At 39.2% G+C, this 27,293-nt stretch overlaps 1 protein-coding gene across 5 annotated transcripts in view; it reads left to right on the top strand.

Moving 5' to 3' along the window:
• SEL1L2 (SEL1L2 adaptor subunit of ERAD E3 ligase) overlaps positions 1-27,293 on the top strand; it is a 122,518-nt gene that overhangs the window by 84,319 nt on the left and 10,906 nt on the right. For all 5 annotated transcript variants that reach the window (XM_045445350.1, XM_045445347.1, XM_045445346.1 and 2 more), the window contains exons 6-17: positions 1,642-1,695; positions 2,364-2,423; positions 2,514-2,595; positions 4,037-4,191; positions 4,889-4,945; positions 12,805-12,873; positions 13,772-13,849; positions 18,586-18,648; positions 19,215-19,302; positions 23,246-23,394; positions 24,525-24,690; positions 24,799-24,873. In XM_045445350.1, coding sequence (XP_045301306.1) covers positions 1,642-1,695; positions 2,364-2,423; positions 2,514-2,595; positions 4,037-4,191; positions 4,889-4,945; positions 12,805-12,873; positions 13,772-13,849; positions 18,586-18,648; positions 19,215-19,302; positions 23,246-23,394; positions 24,525-24,690; positions 24,799-24,873 — 1,096 coding nt within the window. The remainder of the gene's footprint in view (positions 1-1,641; positions 1,696-2,363; positions 2,424-2,513; positions 2,596-4,036; positions 4,192-4,888; positions 4,946-12,804; positions 12,874-13,771; positions 13,850-18,585; positions 18,649-19,214; positions 19,303-23,245; positions 23,395-24,524; positions 24,691-24,798; positions 24,874-27,293) is intronic.

Below are 27,293 nucleotides of genomic sequence, written 5' to 3'. Positions count from 1 at the left end.
TCTTTCTTTCTTTCTTTCTTTCTTTCTTTCTTTTTCAATCTCTTTTTTGATATTCTCATTCTATTCATGCATCCTTTTCCTGATTTTGGTTAGTTGTTTATATGTGCTGTCTTGTAGCATTTTGAGCTTAAGATGATTATTTTGGATTTTTTGTATGGTAACTTATAGATCTCCATTTCTTTAGGGTTGAGGGTTTTATTTTTTTAAGATGTATTTTGTTCCTTTGATTGGGCCATGTTTGCCTGTTTCTTCATATGCCTTGTTAATTTTTTCTGTGATTTATGTATTTGGAAATATAGCCACCCCTTCATCTTTACAGATTGGATATGTGCAGGGAAATACCTTCACCTATCAACATAGCTAGAGATTCTGGGGACCTCTCAAATCATTTCCGGGGGTGTGTCTTCTTGGGGCTTGTGTTTGTAATTTCCAGTTACAGAGATTTGCTGGTATTTTTCGGGAGCTTGTAGTCTTTTGCTCCTTTTAGTGTCTGTATGTGATATTGCAGGTTCTCTGGGGTTGCAACAAGCTGCAAAACTCCTTTTTCTTCTTAGTGGCCCCAGGCATCTAAAGCATGAGAGTTCGGTCAGTGCTTCAGGTCAGAGGAGATAGAAATCAATCCTTGAGTAGCTTCCCAAAAGCCATAACATTGGGCCCCCATTCCAGTCTTCTCTTTTCCTCCCAAAGGAGAAGTCACAAGTTGGTCACTTTCTGCTGATTGTGCCAAGTTGTGCTGGCTTCTATCTGTGGTATATGGGAAATTCTCCAGTCCTGCAATTAGTGGCTGAGCTCCCTTTTGTTCTCAGCAGCTGCCCAGGAATCTATAGTATGCTGGTTCTTCAATCATGCCAAGTCAGGCAAGACAGAAATCAGACCCATGGGCAGTCCCTGCAAAAGCTGAAACATTGGACCTAGGTTCCACTCTTCTCTTTCCCTCCCAAGGGAGAAGTCCTGAGTTGGGCTTTTCCTCTTCATCACACTGTGCTATGCTGGCTTGGGGGAGGAGCAATTGCAAGTTAAATAAACGGCTTTCTTTACCTGTATCAATGGATTGTTTGTTCCTTGCTTTGAGTTTGTCTGGGTTACTATGATTTCTTAAGTTGTTGCTGGAGTTCTCATAAAGATTTTTTGGACTGTATATTGTTGCTAAATCAGTGTCTCTATGGAGGAACAAGATCTGGGGCTGCCTATTTCAGCATCTTGCTACACGATTAGACTTTCCTTTTATTCAATACAGTTCTTTGCATTTGAATTTTTTATATACATCGCTTTTCTTTTAAAAATATGAAGGCATATATTCAAGTCTAAATTCTAAAATGTTGAAGGAAGAAGTTTTTTCATTGCCACGAAAGGCAAGAATATAAATATCATTGGTTTATAGCGTTTCATTATTATGATTTATACTAAATGTCAGTATTAGCCTATTTTCATATATATTATAGAAAACTCCCACTATTACCTTTTCCAATTTCTTACAGTCTTAGCAAAAGTGTAAAAGGGTACTTTATTATAGGATATAAGATATAAGCCAACAATACAATTATTATGCAACAGACATTTAAAATATCTTTTACCACTGTAAATAAGAATAATTGTGAAATAAATGGATTTATTTAGTTTTCCTTTTCTTTTGGGCTTTAGGCATTAGGATTTTTGTCTTCTTATGGAATAGGAATGGAATACAATCAAGCCAAGGTAAAGTTATTCTGTTTTTCCTGGAACAAAACTGAATTTTTTAAAAAGGGACATTGAATAGTCTCCTCTTTAGGTAAAGGGGCTTACTTGAGATTGGTGGTTAAAAGCGCCAGCTCAATAGTCAGAAGTTTAAGATTAAAATATCATAAGTTTCTTGGGGTGCCTGAGTGGCTCAGTCGGTTAAGCATCTGACTTCGGCTCAGGTCATGATCTCACGGTTTGTGAGTTCAAGCCCTGTGTCAAGCTCCATACTGACAGCTCAGAGCCTGGAGTCTGCTTCAGATTCTGTGTCTCCCTCTCTCTCTGCCCCTCCCCTGTTCACTCTCTGTCTCTCAATAATAAATAAATGTTTAAAAAATTTTTTAAATAAATAAATAAAATAAAATTTCTTAATGTCCCATATTTTAGATAGATAGATAATATCTCTATTATAGATAGATAATATCTACTTCATAGGTATTTTGTAATGTAAATGAAGTATCATGTACAATGCCCTAAGTCCTCCAAAAATGTCAGCCATCTTTACCAAGGAAGAAGACAAAAGTTGAAATTTATTTTGGAGTAGTTCAAAGTTCATTGCTGGGCAAGGAATAAAAAAGCAATGATTGGTTTGAGCTTCAAATTTAGATGGCGGATATAGATATAGATTTTTTTTTCGTTTACTTTAGGCACTGATATATTATACCTTTGGAAGTGCTGGAGGAAGCATGATGTCCCAAATGATTTTGGTAAGTAAATTAAGTATTCTTGGGCCCAAATGGGCATGTTATAAATACAACACTGTCAGAATATTAAGAATATATATCCCTGTGTTTTAGGGGTACAGATATTTGTCAGGAATCAATGTTCTACAGAATTGTGAAGTTGCCCTAAATCATTACAAGAAGGTAGCAGATTACAGTGAGTATTTCACATAATTTATTTTAAGATAAATAGACTTGCTGAGCAATTAGAAGAATAAATCAATGCCAGTTTGTATATTTATGAAAGTATTAAATGACTATGCTTTCAGCATTTGTTATAGTACAATTCTTTTAATACAGTGTAGAGTTTTCTGATTTTATTACTTTTCAAAAGCTTTAAATGAATGTGCTTATCTTTTATTTTTGTTAGAATAAGTCCCCATGTTCTTGTGCTGTGCTTTCATTCAACTGAGAATTTGAATGAAGCATCAATAAATATTTAGCAGTTTTTCCAATTCTAACATTTAGAATATGGGATGGCTTGGGGCGCCTGGGTGGCGCAGTCGGTTAAGCGTCCGACTTCAGCCAGGTCACAATCTCGCGGTCCGTGAGTTCGAGCCCCGCGTCGGGCTCTGGGCTGATGGCTCAGAGCCTGGAGCCTGTTTCCGATTCTGTGTCTCCCTCTCTCTCTGCCCCTCCCCCGTTCATGCTCTGTCTCTCTCTGTCCCAAAAATAAATAAACATTGAAAAAAAAAAAAATTTAGAATATGGGATGGCTTGTTAAAAACTCTTCAATAAATGGATGTAAGATACATACACTATCAGTCTCTGTCACCACATGTGAGAACAACTTAAGTAAGCATTATTCTATTTAAATGATTAAAATGATCACAAAAAATAGAGCATGAGATTAATATATGTTTCTGGAATCATTTTCAAAGTTGAATGTAACGTTTCATCTTGCACATCATTGAACCAGACGACATAATAGGTTTTTAAATAAAAGTCTTCCAAGAAGTGAATAAGGTAAGGTCCATATGGTTAATTTCTATAATCAAAATAATATCTAAATACACAGCTCTGGCATTATTAGGATCTGAGAAAGGAAAGAGTGAAACAACTGCTTTTTAATTTAAGATAATATATATAACAAGATCATTTCATATGCTTAATGAAACTACAATTACTATATATGTTTCAAACTTCATACTTTGTTAGGTTTATTCAAATATATTTATATTTATATTTAGTTTCCTACTCTTTATAGGAAATAATTAAGAAGCTATTACTCTTATATTGTAGTTTCAATCTTGGAAAAGGTCAGTGGTAGAGAGGGTCTGTTGCCTGCTTCTAACATCTGTCTTCTCTCCTTGAACCTGCTTGGACAAACTCTTCAGTAGGCTCTGATATGTGTTAATACACTATTTGTAGGGACTGCAAAAAATAATGAGGTTTCTTGCACTTTTCTCAGAACCAAATAAACAAAAATCAGTAAAGTTCTATCTCCTAAGGGTATATATATTTTTTTCTGTTAGTAGGCCAGACCTCTGCACAATTTAAGAATAGGCTGAACAGTGTTTTCTCTAAGCTGTTTTCTCTAAGTTATCTCTTGCAACCTTGTGTATTCTGGCTAGTCTCTGTTTTGTTTCTGTTCACAGTTGCTGACAAATTGGAAAAAAGTGAAAGTATTCCAGTGGAAAAAGTGAGACTGACTGAGAGACCTGAAAATCTGAGTTCTAACAGTGAGATTTTAGATTGGGACATATACCAATACTATAAATTTTTGGCAGAAAGAGGAGATGTTCAGATACAGGTAATGTATACTGACAAACTTGGATTTTTAGAAATGCACATTACAAGAGGTTTGGTTGTCTTGAGTCCTAAAAGGGTTAACAATGCTCCATCCTGAATATGACAGGGAAGAGACACACCCTCCTCTTTCCTTGTTCCCTGCTACTTGCAGTTTCTAAAGCCTATGGGAGAGCCAGGTGTTAACAGTAATGGCAATTTTTTTTTCTTTTGCATCTACTCCTAAAAATTTTACTTTTAAAAGACCTAGATTTTAAGTATAGAACAAAGCACCATCCAGTGTTGACTTTAGTATGAATGAACTCTTACCAGCATTCAGAAGTTCTGTCTCTGAGAATGGGAATGGGACAGCATTTGTGTGAGCTTTGAGAGTTAAGAGTAAAGGCCACTAGGTTTATATACCCAGGTGTTGCTGTATACCAGCAGGCCAGCTTCCTGTCACTGAGGAAGCCAGATGGCCAGTATCAATCAATTACCAAATAAAAGGTATCACCTGGAATGTTTTTCTGTTTCTTTTTTAGGCATACGAGCTGCATCAAGCTAAAACAGCATACTATAATAAAATCACCAAGTAAATGCCTTCTTTATTTTTTTCACTCCTTTTTTTCACTTATTTTTCAAATTGTGCTATAATTGGCTTATTTTCTTCATTTAAATTAATGCTATCACTAAAAATAATTTTCAAAAATTGTTGTTCCTAGGTTTCTCTTGGACAATTACATCTAATTGGGAGGAAAGGTCTGGATCAGGATTATTATGTAAGTCATTTCAAGATTCAGTCACATGGGGTGGGGAGGAGAGTGGTGAGGGAGGATAGTAGGGCAAAAAGGGAGGAGTGGAGCATGGAAAAGTTGCTGGGGAGAGCCCATTACTACTTCCTTGGTCAGATCAGTGTTGTAGCTTTTGAGGAAGAACAAAGTTCACCAGAGAAAGCACTTTTCCTAACTGCCTCTAAATACAAAGGAGTGGAGGCTTCCAACAAAACACTGGGGCTGGGGAGTTTCCATGCTCCCCTTGAACCTAGTCTCTTCCCACCCTAACTGGTTTGGGTGAGGAAGATACCCTCACTTGCCAGCCTTGGACACACACATTGCCCAAAAACCAGCGGTGGAGAGTCCACATGGGAGTTTCTTGCAAGGGGTCTGAGAACCAGCCTCAGACTGCTTTCAATATAATTAGAAATATTATTAAACATCTTTATAAATTTGCAAAGCTCCTTTCAGTCATTTTGCTTAACCTTACCTTATCCCCGTGAGGTTAGAAGATTAATTAACAACTCAAATTTATAGTGGAGAAAAAAGCAAATAAACTTGACCTACACAAGATCTTCAGTAAGATACCAGAGCTGGGGGGATAAGGTCTCATCTAGATTCTAATTGTGGTTTCAAGGCCATGGATCCCCTCAGATCTGAGGAAGTAACTGAGATTCTTTTTAAAAGATGATTTTGCAGCTCTTGTCATTTTATAGAACCTATGTGCTCATTGTCTCAAAGGAACACATACCCGATTTCAACACAGTCCCAATGGCTAAGCAATAGAAATAACTACTTTATTAGGTGGTTACATAAAAGAGTGATTTGTTATTACTTTTCACTTCACTTTATGTTATTTTTATGAGTGTAATTTGAGTACACATTGGGTAAATTCATAAAACATGATAAAATAGGTAGCAATTGAAATAAGCATATGCATCTTAAGACAGCTCAATTGAAGGTCTTCAGATTTGATTAATCTTCATCATAACCAGGGTTCTACCTTCATAGATGAGAAGTTCTAGATTCACAATATTACTCCAGTGTCAGATTTCAGTCCGCAGTGAGGTTCTCATGTTAACTAACAGATACATAAACTGGTAAGAATTGCCCATTTTCCATAAACATGAAATTCCATTGAGTGTGAAGGCACCCAAACCTCAGCTGTAGGGAATACCCTCCAGTTTTTGCAGAATACGTGAAAAACCCTATAAAGCTAAGAACTGGGCAGCACCAGCCACTCTGAATACCAGATGGGAGCTGCCTCCAGATGAGGATGAAATGTAATCCCAATGCTGAGTCAAAGATTCTGGTGCTGTAGTAGCAACAGCCAGGCACTTGGGCAACACCAAGGAACTCAGTCAGGCTCTCCTATGCACTCATCCACAGAGGTTTTACTATCTCTATTTTACAGAGGAGGAGCTGAGGCTGGAGGAATGAAGTAAACTGTTTCAAGTATCACAGCTGGGTAGTAATGTTGAGAATCAGAATCTGAACTCTGGGCTTCAACATTCAAAGCCTGTGCTCTTTCCATTAAACTGTACTTCCTTTTGAGCTGGGTGGGGGTGGGAGACATACAACCTCTAAAATCTAGTTTCCTCATTTATAAAGCAAAAAGAAGGAATCATATAATTTATCAGGTTTCTGACCACTATTTGAAAATTTTCAAATGGTAGTGTTGGGCCCCATACTTCCCATCCAGACATCACCAAAATGCTGGCTTATTTCCAGAACATCTGAGTGGTTCAGGCGCATTCTAGGTGTGAGCACAGGCTTGTCCTTCCAGCTTACCTCAGCCTAATAAACCCAAACCTGCATAGAGTGCTCCAGTCAAGGCTTCAAATCTTCAGACTGATTGGCTTATGTATCAATCAGTTTATGCTGCATCATAAACCACTCCCCAATTTAGATGGCTTAAAACAACAACCATTTATTTAATTCATGATTTTGGCAGTTTAGCAGTTTTGGCTGGGCTCAGGTGGGTAATTCTTCTGGTCTCAGCCAGGCTCAACCAATCTTGACTAGGCTTGCTCATGCATCTGTAGAGTATTGGCCAGGGCAGGCTGGTTTATGATGGCCTCATCTGTGACACCTAAGATGACTAGGTTTCTCCACATGCTTTCTTCTCCCAGCCAACTATGCCCAAGCTTTTCACATAGCAGCCAAAGGTTCTAAGAACACAAGGGTAGACGGCCTTGGGTTGGAACTCACAAATCACTTCCAACCACATTCTTTTGGCCAAAGCAAATTACAAGGTCAGCCAGCATTGAAGGGGTAGTTAAAAGGACTCCTAATGAAGGCACAACAGCAAAGTACTGTGGTCAGTTTTGCAGCTTACCAGAATGCACCAGAATCAACTTGGAGGGTGATGCAAAGTGGAGAGAGAAGGTAAAAGGATAGACCCAGTTTCTGAAAGGCTGTTACTATAACTCTTCCCATGGCTAGCCTCTCATCTTTCAAGTCTTACCTCTTTAGAAAGGATTTTCTTGATCAACTCTACTGTTCCACTACTCATCCTATTACAGTGTTTATTTTCCTCTAGCTCATATCACTCCCTGAATTATTTTGATCTTGTTTATTATCTGGATAATAATGGAATGTTATTCCATTCCATTATGGAATGTAAGTTCTTGTCTATCTTGCTCGTTCTATGTATCCTGTACTCTGATAGTACCTGGTATATATTAAGTACTTAGTACTTATTGAACAAATGAATAAATGAATGAATGAATGAATGAGTGAGTGAGTGAGTGAGTTAGTGAGTGATAGCATCCTAAGCATTATATGTTAGTCCTCAGCCTGAGAGCCACCACTTGAGCCAGTATGCTAATGCTTTGGTCCACCAAAGAAAATGATTAATGTAGCAAGCTTCTTTATAAATGTAAGTAATGCCCAGTTTACTTCCCAGAAAATTAAGTATCAAAAACCTGGAAATAACTCGTTTGCCTTTTTTTTCTCCTCATTGTTTGATTAAATTAATTTCTTTCATGGGTTGTCACTATAAGGCAACATTTTCACCTCTCCCTCCCCCACTACTAAATTCTTAATTATTGAAAAATATTGTATATGCAAGCCCTGATTACATTATCTTGAATTTCTACACATACATTTTAATGTAATTTGCATTCCTGAATATGTACAGGCTCAGCATGAATTGGCTTAGGAATGCTGGGTATTTGGGTGCATATTATTAAAGTGGATATGGCATAATTAAATTAAATCTAGCAAAGGCATAATAATCAGATATGTAAGAGCAACTGCTTTGTCTATCCTGCCACCTGTTAAAAAATCAAGAGCTAATATCATCCCTTTTCAGGATGATTTACAAATTTTGAGATAAAAGGAGTATTTGTAAATATTTTCAGTTTATATTTATTTTCAGTGTTTATAAATATTTCTTGGCATTTCATTCTAGGGGAAATGTTATAAACTGATTAAACTAGGGATTTTCTGGAACCAATGAAAAATCATGCTCGTTGTTTTGTTTTGTTTGTTTTTTTTTTTAAAGAGACGTGGGGGCACCTGGGTGTCTCAGTCAGTTTAGCATCCAACTTTGGCTCAGGTTATGATCTCATGGTTTGTGAGTTTGAGCCCTGTGTGGGGCTCTGTGCTGACAGCTCAGAGCCCACAGCCTGCTTCAGATTCTGTATCTCCCTCTCTCTGCCCCTTCCCCAGTCACACTCTGTCTCTCTCTCTCTCTCAAAAATAAATAAAAACATTAAAAAAAAATTTTTAGTAAAAAAAATAGATGTCTATAATAGGTGTCTATCTAAGACACCATCAATTATAAGATACTTTATTTTGTGTTCTACTGAGAAAGAAAATACACTGCCAATATAAATTATATGATGCCATTGATAGTAAGAAGTGTCTGATTAAAGTAGGGGGCACATCTGAGAATCAGTAAAATATGACTATAGGTGCTCAGTAAATATTTGAATAAAGGATAGATGGTGTCAGTCTGTTTTAGCCACTGTAACAAAAATACCATAGTCTGGGTGGCTTATAAACAATGGAAATATATTTCTCACAGTTCTCGAAGCTTGAAATCTGACATCAACCTGTCAGCATGGTTAGATAGGGCCCTCTATCCAGTTTATGGACTTCTTGTTGTATCCTCATGTAACAGAACTTGAGCTTGCTCTCTGGGGCCTCTTTTATAAAGACACTAATCCCATTCATGAAAGCTCTGCCAGTCACCTTCCAAAGGCCCCACCTCCTAATACCATCATCTTGGATATTAAGTTTCAACATATGAATTTTGAAGGGACACAAATATGCAGACTGCAGCAGATGATGGATGGGTGGATGGACGGGTGGATGGATGGATGGATATTTAACTCTTTGAGAGCAAGGACCCATCAAAGTAACTTGTGTGATACTTTCACACAGAGCTTAGTAAATGTTTAGTAAATGCAACAGCATTAAAGGTAGGTTAATTTAAAGACAAATAAAAGGAACTGAAATGCTGAGTAAGTCATGAGAGTGGAGGGGTATAGAAGGGGAAATTAGAGAAAGCTTCAATTCCTTTAGTCCTTATGGGATCATTATATTGAAAGATGGGGAAAACTCCAGGATTCTTATCTTCTAATTCTTATTTATCTCCTTTAACAGTTCAAGTATAGTTTACCAGAATGACGGTTTTTCCCCCAGAACTCTCTATTGCCAAATATGTATTTGAAAGCCAGATTCTGAAACTAGACTTTGAGAATTATGTCACAGAATCATAGGATGAGAACTATAAGGGACTATAATGCTTAAAATCTAGTTCCCCTGTTTTAGAGATTTATAAACTTACTCTTCCATTCATTCACTCATGCATTCAGTCCAGAAATATTTCCTAAGTGACTGATATACAGTAGATACTGTGCTAAGTACAGAGGATTCAACACTGGGGGAGACAGAAAATTAAGCAAACAATTAAATGTATGGATGTATGCCATGATAGTTACCCACGGGTATTTTGGGTCTTGACTCATTTATAAGAAATACCTTCATTTTCTGTATTAATGGGATCAGATAAATGTGATTGGTAAATCATACCTTTGATTTATTTACTGATAGATGATTGATAAATCATACATTGCTACAATTTGCTCCTATCCAATTGACACTTAGGTTATTCTAGACATTTTGGACATCATTTGTTGTCTCAAGATTCCCTTATGATCATAAATTTCTAATGCCTTCTATTTTCTGCCAAATAAAAGAGGAACTTTGGCCTAGTATCCAGGACTGGTATAATATGGCCCCATCATATTCCTGCACATCTTAACTTTTGGATATTCTACTTCAGCCATACTGAAGTAATTACTGTTTCCTAAACACATCTTGAACATTTCTATCTCCGTTCCTTGCTCATGTTATTCCTCCAGCCTATGATGCCCTCTGTGCTGGTGAATCCTCTCCATCTTTTGTGAGAACTTTGTCATTTAAGTCCTCTTTCTTGACACCATGAAGGCAGAGTACTAAGTGCACGGGAATTGAATCGGGAGAACTCTGGTACCAGCTGCTTCACTTTGAGTGTCATTCCTTATACTGCTGTTGTGAAGATTAGGTAAGACAAAGCTTGTAAAACACTTATATACAATTTCTGTTATTCCATGCCTCTCTAATTCTTTTTGGTGTTGCTTTTATCCCACCTTTCGCCTACTGTCATTGCTATTTACCTTTCTTCACAGCAGTATTGGTGGAAAGCTTATGTAGGGATGGTGTTTTTTGTTCATCTATGAATCACCTATAATACTTAACACGCTACTACTATATATAGCACTTTTCAATTAAGTTTTTGAAACAAAGAATAAATGAAGAATAGAAGAGATAAATGGATGAATGGGTATATGGTTTAGTGAGGTTCAGCACTGGTGGCATTCGTATTTAGTTATGTCCACAAGGCAGACTAACTTACAACAAGGGTGTGATTCCCAAATAAGTTGGCAATATTTCTGGAGCAAATGTACATATAATGTACATTTCTTCCTTAAATGTCCTCTCCTCTTTGGGAAGGAGCAGATTCTTGTATGTCAACCTAGTCAAGGTTTGGTTTTTTTTTGTTTTTTTTTTAATGTTTATTTTTGAGAGAGACAGAGACAGAGTGTGAGCAGGGGAGGGGCAGAGAGAGAGAAAGAGGGAGACACAGTATCTGAAGTAGGCTCCAGGCTCTGAGCTATCAGCACAGAGCCTGACGCAGGGCTTGAACTCACAAACTGTGAGATCATGACCTGAGCCAAACTCAGATGCTTAACCGGCTGAGCCATCCAGATGCCCCTAGGCTTTTTTTTTTTTTTTTAAGTCTATTTATTTTGCGAAAGAGAGAGAGAGAGAGAGGGAAGCAGAGAGCAAGAGAGAATCCCAAGCAGGCTCCACACTGTCAGCACAGAGCCTGACATGGGATTTGATCTCACAAACTGTGAGATCATGACCTCAGCTGAGATCAAGGGTCAGACGCTTAACCAATGGAGCCACCCAGGCACTCTTAGTTGAGGCTTTTTAAAGACAGAAGAGTTACATCCTAAAAAGACACTTTGGAAAGTGTCTTCATTTCTCATTTGTGGGCCTAATTTCTTTTAATGCTCCATGTGGTTTCTGAGGAGAACTTCTGGGAGGTTAAGATGAAGCCTAAGGAATGGGGCAACAAGGGACAGGTCAGCCCTTAGATGTTCTAGACTGAACGTTTCAATTAATGTTACAACCTAGAGAGAAGCAGAGGCTAGGCTGGCCTCCTTCATTTTGCTTTAGAAAGAATTAGCCTGAAGTTCACTTGTATAAAAAGACTTGCACTGTTGGTGGGAATGCAAACTGGTGCAGCCGCTCTGGAAAACAGTGTGGAGGTTCCTCAAAAAATTAAAAATAGAACTACCCTATGACCCAGCCATAGCACTGCTAGGAATTTACCCAAAGGATACAGTAGTGCTGATGCACAGGGGCACTTGTACCCCAATATTTATAGCAGCACTTTCAACAATAGCTAAATTATGGAAAGAGCCTAAATGTCCATCAACTGACGAATGGATGAAGAAGATGTGGTTTATATATACAATGGAATACTACTTGGCAATGAGAAAGAATGAAATATGGCCATTTGTAGCAACGTGCATAGAACTGGAGAGTATTATGCTAAGTGAAATAAGTCAGGCAGAGAAAGACAGTTACCATGTTTTCACTCATATGTGGATCCTGAGAAACTTAACAGAGACCATGGGGGAAGAGAGGAGGGAAAAAGGTTACAAACAGAGAGGGAGGGAGGCAAACCATAAGAGACTCTTAAATACAGAGAACAAACTGAGGGTTAATGGCGGGGGGTGGGGGAGAGGGGAAAATGGGTGATGGGCATGAGGAGGGCACTGGTTGGGATGAGCACTGGGTGTTGTATGGAAACCAATTTGACAATAAATTATATATTTAAAAAAAAAAGACTTAGTCTCAGCAGGAGCTAGAGGTGTCTTGTTTTACTCACTCGGCCTTATAAACATTAGGAGGCTGCATGTCCAATTCTACCAAATTGTACAAAATGTCTTATAAAATAAGTACATACTGTTAACATCGAAGCATACTTTTTCAAAATAATGAACTATGTAGTTCTATAGGTGGGATTCATCTGTCCTCCACAAAGCCACATGCTCATGATGCCTTTCCACATGCAAGGAACAGTCCTCACATTTTAAAATTATATTTGTGAACTCTATATGGCACCCACTCTTCAGGTTTATGGTTGAAATAACATTTGAAATAGTGCCTTAAACAGTGTGGGCATTTCACAGATATTTTTTGAATGTATGTTAAATGAAATAAAGTTTGGTTTGAAAAACATTTTGTAGGATATGTTTGTGACTGTCAATAATACTGTTTGTTCCTTTTCTCTCCAGAAAGCATTATACTACTTCTTAAAGGCAGCAAAGGCTGGGAGTGCAAATGCCATGGCATTTATAGGAAAGGTACATGCTTCATCTTGATCAGTACTTTTCATTTCTTAAAAACCTAAGAAACTAATGGTACCAGCTAATTGAACCCAGTATAGCATGACAGATGTCTTTCATGGAAGCAGCTGGCCAGGGCATTCCACTACAGACTGAGGATAATATTCTTGAGGTGACAGTTTGAGAAAAAGCCCCATACAACAGCAGCCTTTGTCTGAGGCACCAAAAACAGCCTTGAAAGTGCACCTGGCTCAGGGTTCCTGGGCAGAGACCCCTACCACCACCATGACCCCCTACTCTGGCATGTAACAAGAGATCTGGGCGAACTGAACATCTAACTGGTATAGCCACCCCCCACCCCCCCCACCCCGCCTCCCGTGAGATGCCTCCTTCCTACACCCTGGAAATGAGAACCAGCTCTTAGCCGACCAAAGTCCATCCTGGGGCCACCTATCAAGGGAGGGCCCTCGGCTGCTGAGCAACTTTTCTGGACAGTTCCTCTAAAGAAGAACATTTTTTTCTCTCCTTCAAAGACCATTCATCCCCCCAAGTGCTGCCCTTGGCTCCCTGCGGCCAATTTGCATTAGTAACCATGGGGACAAATGCTCCTTTTCCAGAAGTGCTACATGCTAATTTAGATGGAAGGAAACGGTGAAAAAGACACAAAATAGGGTCCGTTTCTCTGCCCTTAGGCCAGGTCACTCCAGAATGTGTGTTGTAGGTTGCTTCCTCAGTTTTTTCTTTGATTAAAATTGAGGTGAAATCAACGTAAATCAACAATTTTAAACTGTATATTCAGTGGCATTCACTGCATTTCACAATGTTGGCCAACTATCACTTCTATGTAGTTCTAAAACATTTTAATCACCCACAAATTCCTCAGTTTTTTTTTACATCCTCTTGTTTGTTTCTGTAGATGTATTTAGAGGGGAACGCTGCAGCCCCACAAAATAACGCAACTGCCTTCAAATACTTTTCCATGGCAGCCAGTAAGGTATGTACTCAGCCCATTTCTGTAAGCACTTTAAAACACTTGGCTTTTATTACATGCAGACTCATACAGAAGAGTTGATTTCAAAGCCCCATGCCCAAGTAATGAGCCTGGGAGTTTCATGTCTTGGAGAAGAATATCATTGACAATAAAATGTGGCGTTGGGATAGGGGGAGACACATCTTGTTTTCTCAGTAAACGAAAAATGGCAATGACATGCTTCTCCAGCATGAGGGCAAACAAAAGCTCAGCTTTCTGTCCCCCAGTAGGTGAGGCCACCTAGCTCAGGAAACAGGAAATAAAAGAGGACAGAGGAAGGGAGAACTCAAACAATATATGCAGTAAGTTCAGGACAAGGACAAATAAGAGATGCCTAGTTTTTTCCAGTTTAGTCTTACTCAAAGGCCAGAAATCTCCCTGGCCCAGGCAGATCATCAGATAGGTGACCAGGACAAGATGGTTGAGACACAACTCTGGAGGCAGAATCCATGGTTTAAATGCCAGCCCTGCAGCATACTGCCTGTGTGACCATGGGCAAGTTACTTAACTTCTCTGTGCCTCAATTTTCCCAAATGTAAAATGGGAATATAAGAAGATTTGCCTCATATTGTTGTTGCCAGGATCTAATGAGTTTATGTTTATATGCCTTTTATTGCAAAGTACTTAAAGCAGTGCCTGGCTTACAGTAGATGCAGTGGGTCAGCTTATCTTCTGCAGTCTGGGGCCAGTTAGGTAGAGTGAACTTCAAAGCATATCCAAAGCAGAATTAATTGGATCTATGAAGGAATATAGAAATGGAATAATATGGCTCCTGCCACTAAAATTTTTGTCTTGATTCCGGGGCTCAGTGACGCTAGCATCTGTCTGATAAAACTTAGTAGACTACTCTGACTTCCTTTAGTGCATTAAGAACATCCTCATTGTAACACCCATGTGCCTAATGCTGGGAAATGGCCTTGATAAACTTTCTAACCCTGCACAGCAGGAAGGATTTCATTGTCTCACAATGCCTTACTGCAACGCTGGGAGTAAAGATGTGCTCAAACTGGGGAATACTTTCAACTGTACTCAGTTTTTAAAAGCCCACATGCTGCTTTAGGAGCCTATTTATAAGTGACTAGCACCTTGGAGCTGCTGCTATTGTGTTGTAAATTACTGAGAAGGCTGGTACTCCTCTCCTCTCCTCTCCCTTGTAATTTATATGAAATTTTTGCTCAGCAAGAAAGTGATCTGGATGGAGTACCATTAGATTAGGATGACAAGGGAAAACTGGCTGAAAAAGAGGTGGGGTTAAGTAACAGAGGAAGATCTCTTGTAATCTGGCAAATAACACTGATTTGTCAGCCCAAAGGAATAACGCCAGGAAGTTGGGTGGGTAAATTAACCCGGCTTCCCAGCTATTCAGGGCAGGAATCTGAGCTACTTGTGTTCTAAATCTGAGCTGTCTTTCTTTACAGATAAATCTAAAATTATATTTAGGTAATTATTCTGAATGGCATCAGGTGGACATGACCATATATTCCTTTATCATCACCTGGTTGATGGTTTATTAGATTTCTCACTTGGGGTCACTACCAAAGTAAAAGGTTTTCTGTCTTTCTATCTTCCAATTTCTGCATACCCATACTCTTACTGTATATAATATTAAGATAAGATATAACATTAAGATTATATATATATATATATGTATATATATATGTATATATATATATATATACATATATATATATGGTTTTTAATTTGCTTTTAAGTCTTCAGATCAGGATACAAAGCTACAGTCTTTATGACTTCTTTTATCTTATTTTCTCAGAAACATGAGCAGTTATCCTGTTGGGTCCATATTGGACCATATTCTTCTGGTTTTCTTTCACAGATCAGGCCCATCCCTATCACTTCTGTCATTCTGACTCCCTCCCTAAAATCCCCCATTTTGAATCCAACCCATTTCCCAGAGGAGAGCTCAATCCTCTCTCCTCTCTCCTTCCACAAAACCACCTCTACCCACCTTGGCTTATATAATTTTTCTCTTTTCTGCACTTGCCCTGCATTCACTCTCTGTACTGCTGGAATTTTACTGCTTCTACCTTATGCCTTCTCTCCTATTATCTGAAGGCCATGTCTCCTCAACTAGAAGAGGATAGTGGTCTTAGTACATAGAAGTTCATTACATATTTGACAATAAATGACCATCTGCTTTCTAAGTTCATGTCACTTAACCTAAGCAAGAGCAATGAGCCCTAAAGTGGAAGTTGTTCATGGGGGCATTGCCTACACATATGTTTTATTTGGCCCAAAAAGTGTTTCAAAAATTAGGAAGTTTTACATGGTGACGGTTGGTAGCTACACCTGTGAGCACAGCACAATGTATAAAGTTGTCAAATCACTATCCTATACACCTGAAACTAATGTAACATCGTGTGTCAACTATACTGAAGTAAAAAAACAAACCAGGAGGGGCGCCTGGGTGGCGCAGTCGGTTAAGCGTCCGACTTCAGCCAGGTCACGATCTCGCGGTCCGAGAGTTCGAGCCCCGCGTCAGGCTCTGGGCTGATGGCTCAGAGCCTGGAGCCTGTTTCCGATTCTGTGTCTCCCTCTCTCTCTGCCCCTCCCCCGTTCATGCTCTGTCTCTCTCTGTCCCAAAAATAAATAAACGTTGAAAAAAATTAAAAAATTAAAAAAAAAAAAAAAACCCAGGAAATTACATATACAAATTTGGACATCCAGCTTTTCTTGGAAAATGGGAAGAGCTGACCATATGAGGCTGCCACTCCATGTGACAACAGTTGCCTGGGGCAGTTTCTTGAGTGGTGCTACTGCCTTTATTTTATTTTATTTTTTTATTTTTTTCAACGTTTATTTATTTTTGGGACAGAGAGAGAGCATGAACGGGGGAGGGGCAGAGAGAGAGGGAGACACAGAATCGGAAACAGGCTCCAGGCTCTGAGCCATCAGCCCAGAGCCCGACGCGGGGCTCGAACTCATGGACCGCGAGATCGTGACCTGGCTGAAGTCGGACGCTTAACCGACTGCGCCACCCAGGCGCCCCGGTGCTACTGCCTTTAAACAGGGCAGGAACTCTCTGATTTGCCTCAGTCTCTGTCAGTCTATCACCAGATTGATGTACTACTTACATTACCTGAATGGCTCCTGGAGGGATCTAAGTGGGCCACTCCTGACCTGAAAATTATAAACAAGTACTCTGGTCCATAAATAGTTGGTGAGCCAAAGGTTAGAAACCTTACCCTCTTCTCTCCCTTCCTCCTTCTCTATTCTCATTTCCCTTCTCTTCTATTTTTCTCAACACCTGAATGAAGACAGACTCACTGTTAGAAGACAGACTCACCAGACTTTACCACATCTATCACACAAGGCCTTACCACCCCCAGACCAGACTTTCCCAAGAGTTCTAGGACAACAAGTAGATACATAGTAAGGGGACAGGCAAGAAGAAGAGAGCAGTTGTATACCACCGGTTTTAAATACAGCTGGACTGTCCTTAAGAATTCTTGGAATAGCTGGCCCTTTGATATGCATAGGCTCAAACTTTGGAGTTTCGAAATAATTTTTGAACTATGCCTTCTCTAGTTACGTGCTATTCCTGTAACAGTGAGAGGGACTCTGGCTGCATCCACAATAACTACATTTAGGTGGTAAGAAGAATCTGGAGAGTTTTCTATCAAAACTTGAGTCCTGAGGAAATACTATAAACCTGTAAAACAAATCTATATGTCTACTGAATGACAGTCGAGTGGCCAAATGTGCCTCTTTACTCAGTCACTAGCAGGTGAAATACATGATGGGAGACAAAAAGAAAAGTGGGCTTCCTGGATGGGGAAGTCACTTTCAAGGTTCACACTTCATCCAGGATTGATATGCAAAGTACTGATGTATTTGAACATGTGCTAAATTCTAAACATGCTAAATAAATACTCCATTCCATAGGCTCTTTAGAATACTAATCAGAAAAAGAAATGGTAGTTAATTTAGCATCAAATGGAAAAGAAAACACTGATGATGTTATAAGCAATCAGATTTAAATAAAGAAACATATATTAACAACACCTTACCATCCAGAATTGCTAGATCGAAATTCAAAGAATCTCTAAAATGTTACTTGGCCATTTATGTCAACCTCCTTTGACCAAAGCAGGTAACAAGTGTCTGGATAGACTTCTCTCTTCTGGAAAATTCCTACACATCCTTCAAGACCAAACTCAAATGTCAACCACCTCTGACAACTCAATCCCCTCAGTCTCTACCCTCATCTAGGCAGTTGAGTCCCCCTTCTAGGTGTCCACAACACTCCTGATCTGTTTCTAGTACAGGACTTACCACTTTTGACGTGACTATTTTAAGAGGCACTACTTAGTGGATCAGAGCCCACTAGCCTGTGAACTCTCTAAGACAGGGATCATTGTTTTGTCATCTCTCAACTTTCACCTCCTACGTCTGTCCAATGCCTATTATGGAGTCACTCACAAAGCTAGCGCTAAATAAACGCTGAATGAAAGAATGGAGAAAAGATTTGGCTTTTGTTTCCCTCTTTTCTCGTCAGAGGGGGTTATGAAGGCATGAAAGGAGAAACTAGAGAGAAACAGAATAATTTACCAACTGTCTCATTAACCTGCATTGATTAAACCTCTACTGGGTGCATTTTAAATATTTAGAATGATTTTTCCATAATTTACCTTATCATGAATTCTTCTGGGACTTTACTTGGATTTTTAAAACTGTTCCAGGGCAATGCAATTGGTCTTCATGGGCTCGGTCTTCTTTACTTTTATGGGAAAGGAGTTCCTGTGGTAAGTTAAATAATTTCATTATCTTTTCAACATATTTCTAGCAATTTATGGGGTAAAATTCATGATTGTTGATTAATTTAAAAGAATTAGTGTCTAATACCTAGTTTGCCAAACTATCGTATTTGATGATAGAAATAAAATAATCCAGTGGAATATTTGCCAAAGAGACATAGAACAAATTTGTGACAAGAATAATGACCATATTTATATCTTAGAATTATAGATTCTAAGTAACCTTAGAAATTATATAATTCCTGAAGACTTTTTCTGACAGAGAAATTTATCTTTTTTGTTATCCTCTGCACTTTTGGGTGACCTTTCCCCAGTATCTAAAAAAAAAAATACCGTCAGTGTAGGAAAAGACATAATTTACAGTGAAAATGAGATAATTATTTCCTAATAGAGTATAATATAATTATTAAATAAAGTCTATAATGCTTCTGATACTATTTTAATTAGCCTAAATCACATAAGGCACTATCTATACTCTTTAAAAAAAAAAAGGCAATTGTTACCATGGAGTTATACAATACACCTTTGAGTAATAGAGTGTAATTATCTTGCAGAATTATGCTGAAGCACTTAAATACTTTCAGAAAGCTGCAGAGAAAGGATGGCCCAACGCACAGTTTCAGTTAGGCTTCATGTACTACTGTAAGTGCTACAAATATAGCTACTGTGCCAAGACTGACAAGTGCATTATTCTTTTTAATTTTATTTAAATCCAAGTTAGTTAACATATAGTGTAATAATGGTTTCAGGAGTAGAATTTAGTGATACATCACTTACATATAACACCTGGTGCTCACCACAAGTGCCCTCCTTAATGCCCATCACCCAGTAAGCCCATCCCCCTCCCCACACCTCTCCTCCAGGAGACCCTCAGTTTGTTCTCTGTATTTAAGAGTTTCTTATGGTTTGCCTCTTTCTCTCTTATCTTATTTTTCCTTCCCTTCCCCTCTGTTCATCTATTGTGTTTCTTAAACTCCACATTAGTGAAATCGTATGATATTTATCTTTCTCTGACTGACTTATTTCACTTAGCATAATACATTCTAGTTCCATCCATGCTGTTACAAATGGCAAGATTTCATTCTTTTCGATTGCTGAGTAATATTCCATTGTGGGTGTGTGTATATACCACATCTTTTTTATATATTCACCAATCAATGGACTTTTGAGCTCTTTCCATAATTTGGCTATTGTTGATAGCACTGCTCTAAACATTGGGGTGCATGTGCCCCTTCGAATCAGCTATTTGTATCCTTTGGATAAATACCTAGTAGTGCGATTGCTAGGTCCTAGGGAAGCTCTATTTTTAATTTTTGAGGAACGTCCATACTATTTTCCCAGAATAGCTGCACCTCTCACATTCCCACCAGCAGTGCAAAAGTGTTCCCCTTTTTCCACATCCTCGCCAACATCTGTCATTTCCTGAGTTGTTAATTTTAGCCATTCTGATAAGTGTGAGGTGGCATCTCATTGTGGTTTTGATTTGTATTTCCCTGATAATAAGCAGTGTTGAACATCTTTTCATGTGTCTGTTAGCCATCTGGATGTCTTCTTTGGAAAAGTGTCTATTCATGTCTTCTGCCCATTTCTTCACTGGATTGTGTTTTGGGTGCTGAGTTTGGTAAGTCCTTTATAGATTTTGGATACTAACCCTTATCCAATATGTCATTGCAAATATCTTCTCCCATTATGTCGGTTGCCTTTTAGTTTTGCTGATTGTTTCCTTCACCGTGCAGAAGGTTTTTATCTTGATGAGGTCCCAATAGTTCATTTTTGCTCTTGTTTCCCTTGCCTCTGGAGACATGTCTAATAAGAAGTTGCTGTAGCCGAGATCAAAGAGGTTGTTTTCTGTTCTCTCCTCTAGGATTTTGGTGGTTTCCTGTCTTCCATTTAGGTCTTTCATCCATTTTTGAGTTTATTTTTGTGTACGATGTAAGAAAGTGGTCCAGATTCATTCTTCTACATGTTGCTATCCAGTTTTCCCAACACCATTTGCTGAAGAAACTGTCTTTTTTCCATTGGATATTCTTTCCTGCTTTGTCGAAGATTAGTTGGCCATATATTTGTGGGTCCATTTCTGGGTTCTCTGTTCTGTTCCACTGATCTATGTAATTGTTTTTGTGCCAGTACCATACTATCTTGATGATTATAGCTTGCTAATACAGCTTGAAGTCCAGAATTGTGAGGCCTTTAGCTTTGGTTTTCTTTAGCTTTGGTTTTCTTTTTCAACATTACTTTGGCTCTTCGGGGTCTTTCCTGGATCCATATGACAAATGCATTGTTAAGTCTACTCCTTTTTTAACAAAAATCAAATTGCTGGAGTGATTGATTTAGATAGAATGTTGAGGCAGCAATCTGAGGAGGAATTTGAAGACTGAAGGAAAAGATACCAGTTGAGGAAGGAGGCAAAAGGTATAGTCAGGAAGCTCACTTTTGAAAAGGTTGAGTTTGAGGTGCCTTGTGATGTCCAGTGGATACCCCAAAACAGGTATGAAACTCACAAGAGAGGTCAAACTTGAAGAGAAAGATTTGAGAGGCATCAACATATAGGAGTTAATTAAAAGTAGCTGAGACTGCAAAAGGAAACGAAAACATGAGAGGAACAGTGGGCCATGGTCAGAAATCTGGTGGTCCTCACTGTTGTATTGAAAAGATGGGCAAAGAAAGAGTGAAGACTCTGTGGGGACTGTGAAGACACAAAAAGACTGAAAAAGCATGATCAGAGGAATGGGGGGAAAAAGTGATCTTAAGGAAGCCACGGGATAGAACTGTCAAGAAAGAATAAATGAATGAGCCCCTCTGTGAAATGTAATGAGAAGCCTGCTTCTTCAAAACAAAACAAAACAAACAAAAAATAAGAAAGGTCTGAGAATCTATGGGCCTTGTCAATATAGAGAATGTTTATGTGGTCATTGGACTGGTTGGTATAGAAACCAGACACAATGTGTTGAGGTATGAATGGAAGGTGAGAAAGTAGATAAGTAAAAATATTCTTGGAAGTTGTGTGCCTTTAAATGGAGGAAGAAGGATGGAATGGTAGCATGAGAGAGACCAAGAACCAAGAGGGAATTCTTTTTAAGATGATGGGAGACCTGGGTATAATTTCTGACAAAAAAAAGAGCCAGCCAATTATTGGAGATAATTAATGTGTCATGGAAGTTATGAGATAATTGATGAAGAGGTTCTGGAAAAAATAGGGTGGCATTAGTATCTGACTGCACCCAGGTAGGTGGAGGCCTCATTAGCCTTAATAAAGAGGAGGAACTTCTCACCCTCAAAGACTGGAGAGATGGAGGAAAGGATATTGCAGATGTAAATCTGGAAGGAAGGAGAGAGAAGCAAGTGAGAAAAGACAATGCAAGAATTTCCTCAATGAGCTAGGAGGTACCAAGTTGTCTTCTGAGAGGGAAGGTAGAGTGATTGGGGTAGGAGGTCTTAGGAACCCTGAAACTTTGTAATACTCTGTGGGGACTGAGGGAGTGCCCAAAACAAGTACCAAGAGATCTGACCATACCTGAGTATCCCCATAAGTCCTTCCTTTCCGAGGTAGAGCTAGGGTAGCAGCAGACTGCAACATCTGCTGGCATTTTCTTTAGTAGCCCAAGGAGATGGCCTGTTTTGTACTTGTCTTGGGTAGTTGCCTAAGATGGCCTTGTTCTTCTGGCTCATTACAAGTTGCAGGCCCAGGATCCATCAGATAACTCAAGCTTCTAAAATAAGAGAAATAGTAATGGCTAGTGTTTATTAAGTCTTTATGTGCATTTACTCATTTAGTCCTATCAGCACATCTAGGGGGTATCCTACAGTTTATAGATGAGCAAACTGAGCCATATTAAGGTCCAAGAGCTTGCCCAAGATTACGCAGTTAGTGGAACTGGTAATTCAAGCCCAAGTGATCTGCCTCCAGAGCCTTTGCTCTTAGTGGCACCGCTTCTAAAGGTTATGAAATGTTAACAGCTGGAAAACAATTTAGGGACCATCTAGTGAAAGCCTCTCCTTTTGAAAATAAAGGGCCTAGAAGTGCCCAACTCACAAAGGAATAATGAAAGAGCCAGGATATGAATCCCAGCTGCTGAGAGTATGCTGTTTTTTCTATCCTAGTCCCAAATGCCTCTCCTTGCTCCAAGCATGAGTTGAATCTGAGTTGAGCCTCCTGGAGCTGGGATTTGCCTGCTCCAAAATCCATAGTTATGACAGGGAGGCACTACACTGGTCTTCTGGTGTGGAAGGACAAGGATGGTGAGCCACATCCTGGTTGTTGTCCCTGGTACTCAGAGACCACACTTAGTTTACTTTTATTAATCTTAGGTATGTTGTATTGAAGAGATATCTTCATGAGACTAAAGAGTCCTTCTTCAGATTTCTGAATGGGTCAAGAACATAAATTTCCTTATTCTTACTTATAATCAAACTCAGCTTTTCCCCCCTACAAATAGTGGATCTGTAACAGCTTGACTTTTGGTTGGCTATGGATTGGTTGGTTCTTATTTAAAACAGAAGGCATCACTATGACCATTATATTCATAGATTATAATATAAAAAATAACACAAATGAGGGGTGTCTCAAAATAATTTTAATTTTCAGCTGGCTCTGGAGTATGGAAGGATTATAAACTTGCCTTCAAATATTTTTACTTGGCATCTCAGAGTGGGCAGCCCCTCGCCATTTATTATCTGGCCGAGATGTACGCAACAGGAACAGGAGTGTTAAGATCGTGCAGAACTGCTGTGGAGGTAAATAATGGGATGTTTTTAAAGTATTTTTCATTTATCACACAGAGGAGGTGAAACTGTCCTTAAGTTGTTGGTGTCTATGATTTTATAGATATTACCTCTCCCAGTTGGCAGCGTGAACACTGACTTTTGCCAGGGAGGAAAAGCAGTGATGAAACTCAGGCTGGGAAAGGGAAGAAGAGAAATGATCCCTCCTCTCTTGCATTTGGCTTTTCATCAGGTTCAGAGCTCACCTCAGAATTCAGTTAAGGAGCTCTGTCTCAGCCTTCACTCAAATGGCCGGGGCAACTGGACACTTCAGTGGGATTGAGAGTTGTGGGTAATGAAAGTCTTGATTTAGCCCAGAAAATGCAGCCCACTGCTTCCCGGAAAGCAGGGCCCTTAGGTTTTTGAGGATTTGGATGACAGCTGAGAAGGTGAATTCTTTCAGCCTGAGCCAGTGATGTACTTTTCAAAAGAAAGCTTTTAGGACTTTAATGTCCTTCATTGATTTATTAAACACTTCCACTGCACCAATATAAATACCTCCATGTTGCAATCTGGCCCCTCTGAAACTCATTTCAAAAGCTGCCAGCTAATAATCTATCTTTAGATTTGCTCCTTTGCCAACTTCCTAATGAATTATGTATGGCTAGCCTCTTTTGGTTACATAAGGGCTATTCAGCTAAGTTGACGTTTGTCCCCACAGAGCTCTGCACACCTCCCTCGTGGTTATGTCACCTACACCCTCAGGCACTGTCTTCCCTTCATTCTCTCCTTTCCACATCAGCTGTGGCCTTATCACTCACCCTTGCAGTGTAGTAGTGCCCAGAAAAGTCCTTTTTTTTAAAAAAAGAAGTCGATGTATTCTTGTCCTGCCAAATAGCCTCTAAGTCAGGAAAGTTTATTACGCAAATTTAAAATAAGCCTCCGGAAGTTTCAGCTCAAGATCAAAAAATACACACTTGTAATCTCTGTGCCTATTAAAGGTATTATGTCTTCACCCTAAATAATTTTCAAAAAACCGTGCTTTAAACCTGAAATCCTTGCCTGACCAGCCAGCAGGAGCTGAAGATTGACTTCATTCATCATTTACCTGGGATGAAGTATATTGGCTAACTAGTCTGCTTGATTTCTTTTTCCATATACAGCTTTATAAAGGTGTCTGTGAACTAGGCCACTGGGCTGAGAAATTCCTGACAGCATACTTTGCCTATAAGGATGGTGATATAGATTCTTCTCTTGTTCAGTATGCACTGCTTGCAGAAATGGGGTATGAAGTAGCTCAAAGCAATTCAGCATTCATTTTGGAATCTAGTAAGATAAGTTAAAATTCTCTGCAATTCCCCAATCATACATATGCATAAATGACTTTACTACACGGGTATTCTAAGCCTTCCTAATGAAATTTCTCCTTTTTTTTAGAAAAGGTTAAAATTCTTGAAAAAGAGAAGATGTATCCAATGGCACTTCTCCTATGGAATCGAGCTGCCATTCAAGGTATAGAACCTAGATAAAAATAAGCACGTACCTGGTCTCTGTCCACTATTAGTCATCGATTCGCTTCAGCCGAGTTCTCGGGTGTATCAGCAAGATATCAAGAAGGTGGTATTTCAAACTGTACCAATGTTAGGGTCAGTCTTTGGTTGACAGGTCATTTCCAGGAATTTCTTTGTTATTCTCAAGGTCCTGGTTTAGTAAACAATAGAAATTTTTCTATGGCTCTGTCTCCATGGCACCAGAACAATTGTTTGAAATATGACAATTTTACTCAGGAAACCAGTTTTGTTGTTCTGGCTTCAGTCACACATTTGCTGAGTTTTTTTCTGAGTAGTGACCTATGTCTCAATGAATTTATAGGTAAAATTACTTATGGATTTAAGACTCATTTGATGTCTCTTTTGAAGTGCCACATTGATGATTACCACCAACTTCACACCTTTATTATAACTATTAACATGTTAGCATCAGAAAACAAAACAGAACAAAACCCAGAGTCAAATATCATGATCCTCTCCCTATTCCCGGGGTTCCCATGCTCCGCTTACAGGATTCACATGTGATAAGGAAAGTGTAATAGCACTGGTGGGAAAGCATTGGCAGGTGGCATTATTAAAAGCAAACAGATGCTGCAAAGCTCTATCTGCATTTGAATATGTGAGGAAGTCTCATGCAATAAAAGAGCAATTTTACTACCAATTAAGTTGCTTAAAATTGTCTCATGCTGAGGTCGAATCACCTCTTTTCTATAAGAAGTGAATGGTATGAAAAAAATTCTCAACTGATATTAATATGAGGCAGAGGGGAAAAGTTATGGGGGGTGCCTTCTCAGATCTAGCTGAGCAGGTGACCCAGCAGCAAGCCATCCATGCAACTTTAGTGAGAAATTCCCTAAAGAAGAAAAGTGTATGTTTTCTAAAATGCAATAAAGACCTTGTTTGGTGTAGGGAAACAACACCAGCAATCTCTCAGCTGTGGCAAATCAGCTCAATTGCAACAAATACAGGCCTGTTCCAAGCCAGGAAATGTGTGGAAATTGCACCAAGGAAAAGAGACATTGAAAATGAGGGGACATTAATATTAAACAGAATTCTCCAATATAAAAAAAAAGTCAGGCTGCTAAAATTAACTATGTGTCACAAGAGAGGTCAGGCATGAGTGTCTCTGGAGATGAGGCTGCTGTACCTCACTTGAGGTTAGGAAATCTAATAATGAACATTTCTGATCAGCACTGGTGGTGCAGTGTGTGCAGAGAACGCTGAACCATCAGGACCCAGTCACCACGCTGTGACTGTGAAATTCAAGGAGGAATCCTCCCCACTGTCAAGTGACCCCCTGAGAGCCTGTCAGGGTCACTATATTCCCCCAGTCAGCCCCCCAATTAGGGTGGAGCTGAATCCTCTGGAGAACCTGCCTGTTCACTGCCTTCCTTCTCAGAGATTTTAGAGGTCCTGCCTACCCCTTCTAAAGCTTGAAAACACATAGAAGTCCTGTCCGTTTGTGGTTATAGCCCAGAAAGAATCTCAGGGTCAAAGGAGGGCAGCTTTGGGCAAAATTAGAAATGAAGTGGGTTTCTCATTAGGGCTTCAAGGGACTTTTGCCTCTCTGGGTCCCTCCAATCCCTTCTCTTGGGTTGCATTTCTATAAGGACTTCCCCCCAGATACCTGTACATTTTTTAAAGTTTATTTATTTATTTTGAAGGGGGCGTGGACAGAGGGTGGGGAAGAGAATCCAAAGCAGGCTCCGCACTGACAGTGGAGCTTAAACTCATGAGATCATGACCTGAGCCTCTTGAAATCGAGAGTCAGATGCTTAACAAACTGAGCCACCAAGGCACCCCTCATCTACCTGTATATTTTGAAGCACCTGGGAAGCAAAGCCTATTAACTAATGTCTTTGGCAGCTTAAGAATTTTATAATGATACCTCTACTCAGAGCTAAAGATGGGTCATGGTATTACATTAGAATCCAATAGAGGATTCTAGAAGATTAAGAGAACTTCAGTATCCAAAGGAATCAATTGCAAAGGATTTTAGGTATTGCAGTAGGCCAAATATGGAGAAAATTTGGGATGGAGGAGTCCTATAGCCCTTAAGTATACACCTGAGAACATACTGCACAGGGTGCTTTCTCCTTTTCCATGAAAGTCTAGACTGTACTAGAGGGGTTAGCCACACCTGAGATGGATGTCCTAGTTAACATTCCCTCATCTTTTCAATCAACATTTTCCTAGTGAATGGAAACATGGATCCCCAAAGGTCATCACTAAGTTGTGGTCTTCAAAAGATTGAAGTCTCATATCTTAAAAGTCACGTGAATTTTTTTCTACTCCTGCTTATATCCAAATTTGTTGGAAAGTAAGATTCTAAATTATATAACATTTGGAGAAAGCATTTTCTAAAAAGTTTCCTACCATGTT

The sequence above is a fragment of the Leopardus geoffroyi genome, chromosome A3, assembly GCF_018350155.1.
Source record: "Leopardus geoffroyi isolate Oge1 chromosome A3, O.geoffroyi_Oge1_pat1.0, whole genome shotgun sequence".
In the NCBI taxonomy this organism is placed as follows: domain Eukaryota; kingdom Metazoa; phylum Chordata; class Mammalia; order Carnivora; family Felidae; genus Leopardus; species Leopardus geoffroyi.
Note: the sequence above shows the minus strand (reverse complement) of the source record. Positions and strands in the feature narration are given on the sequence as shown.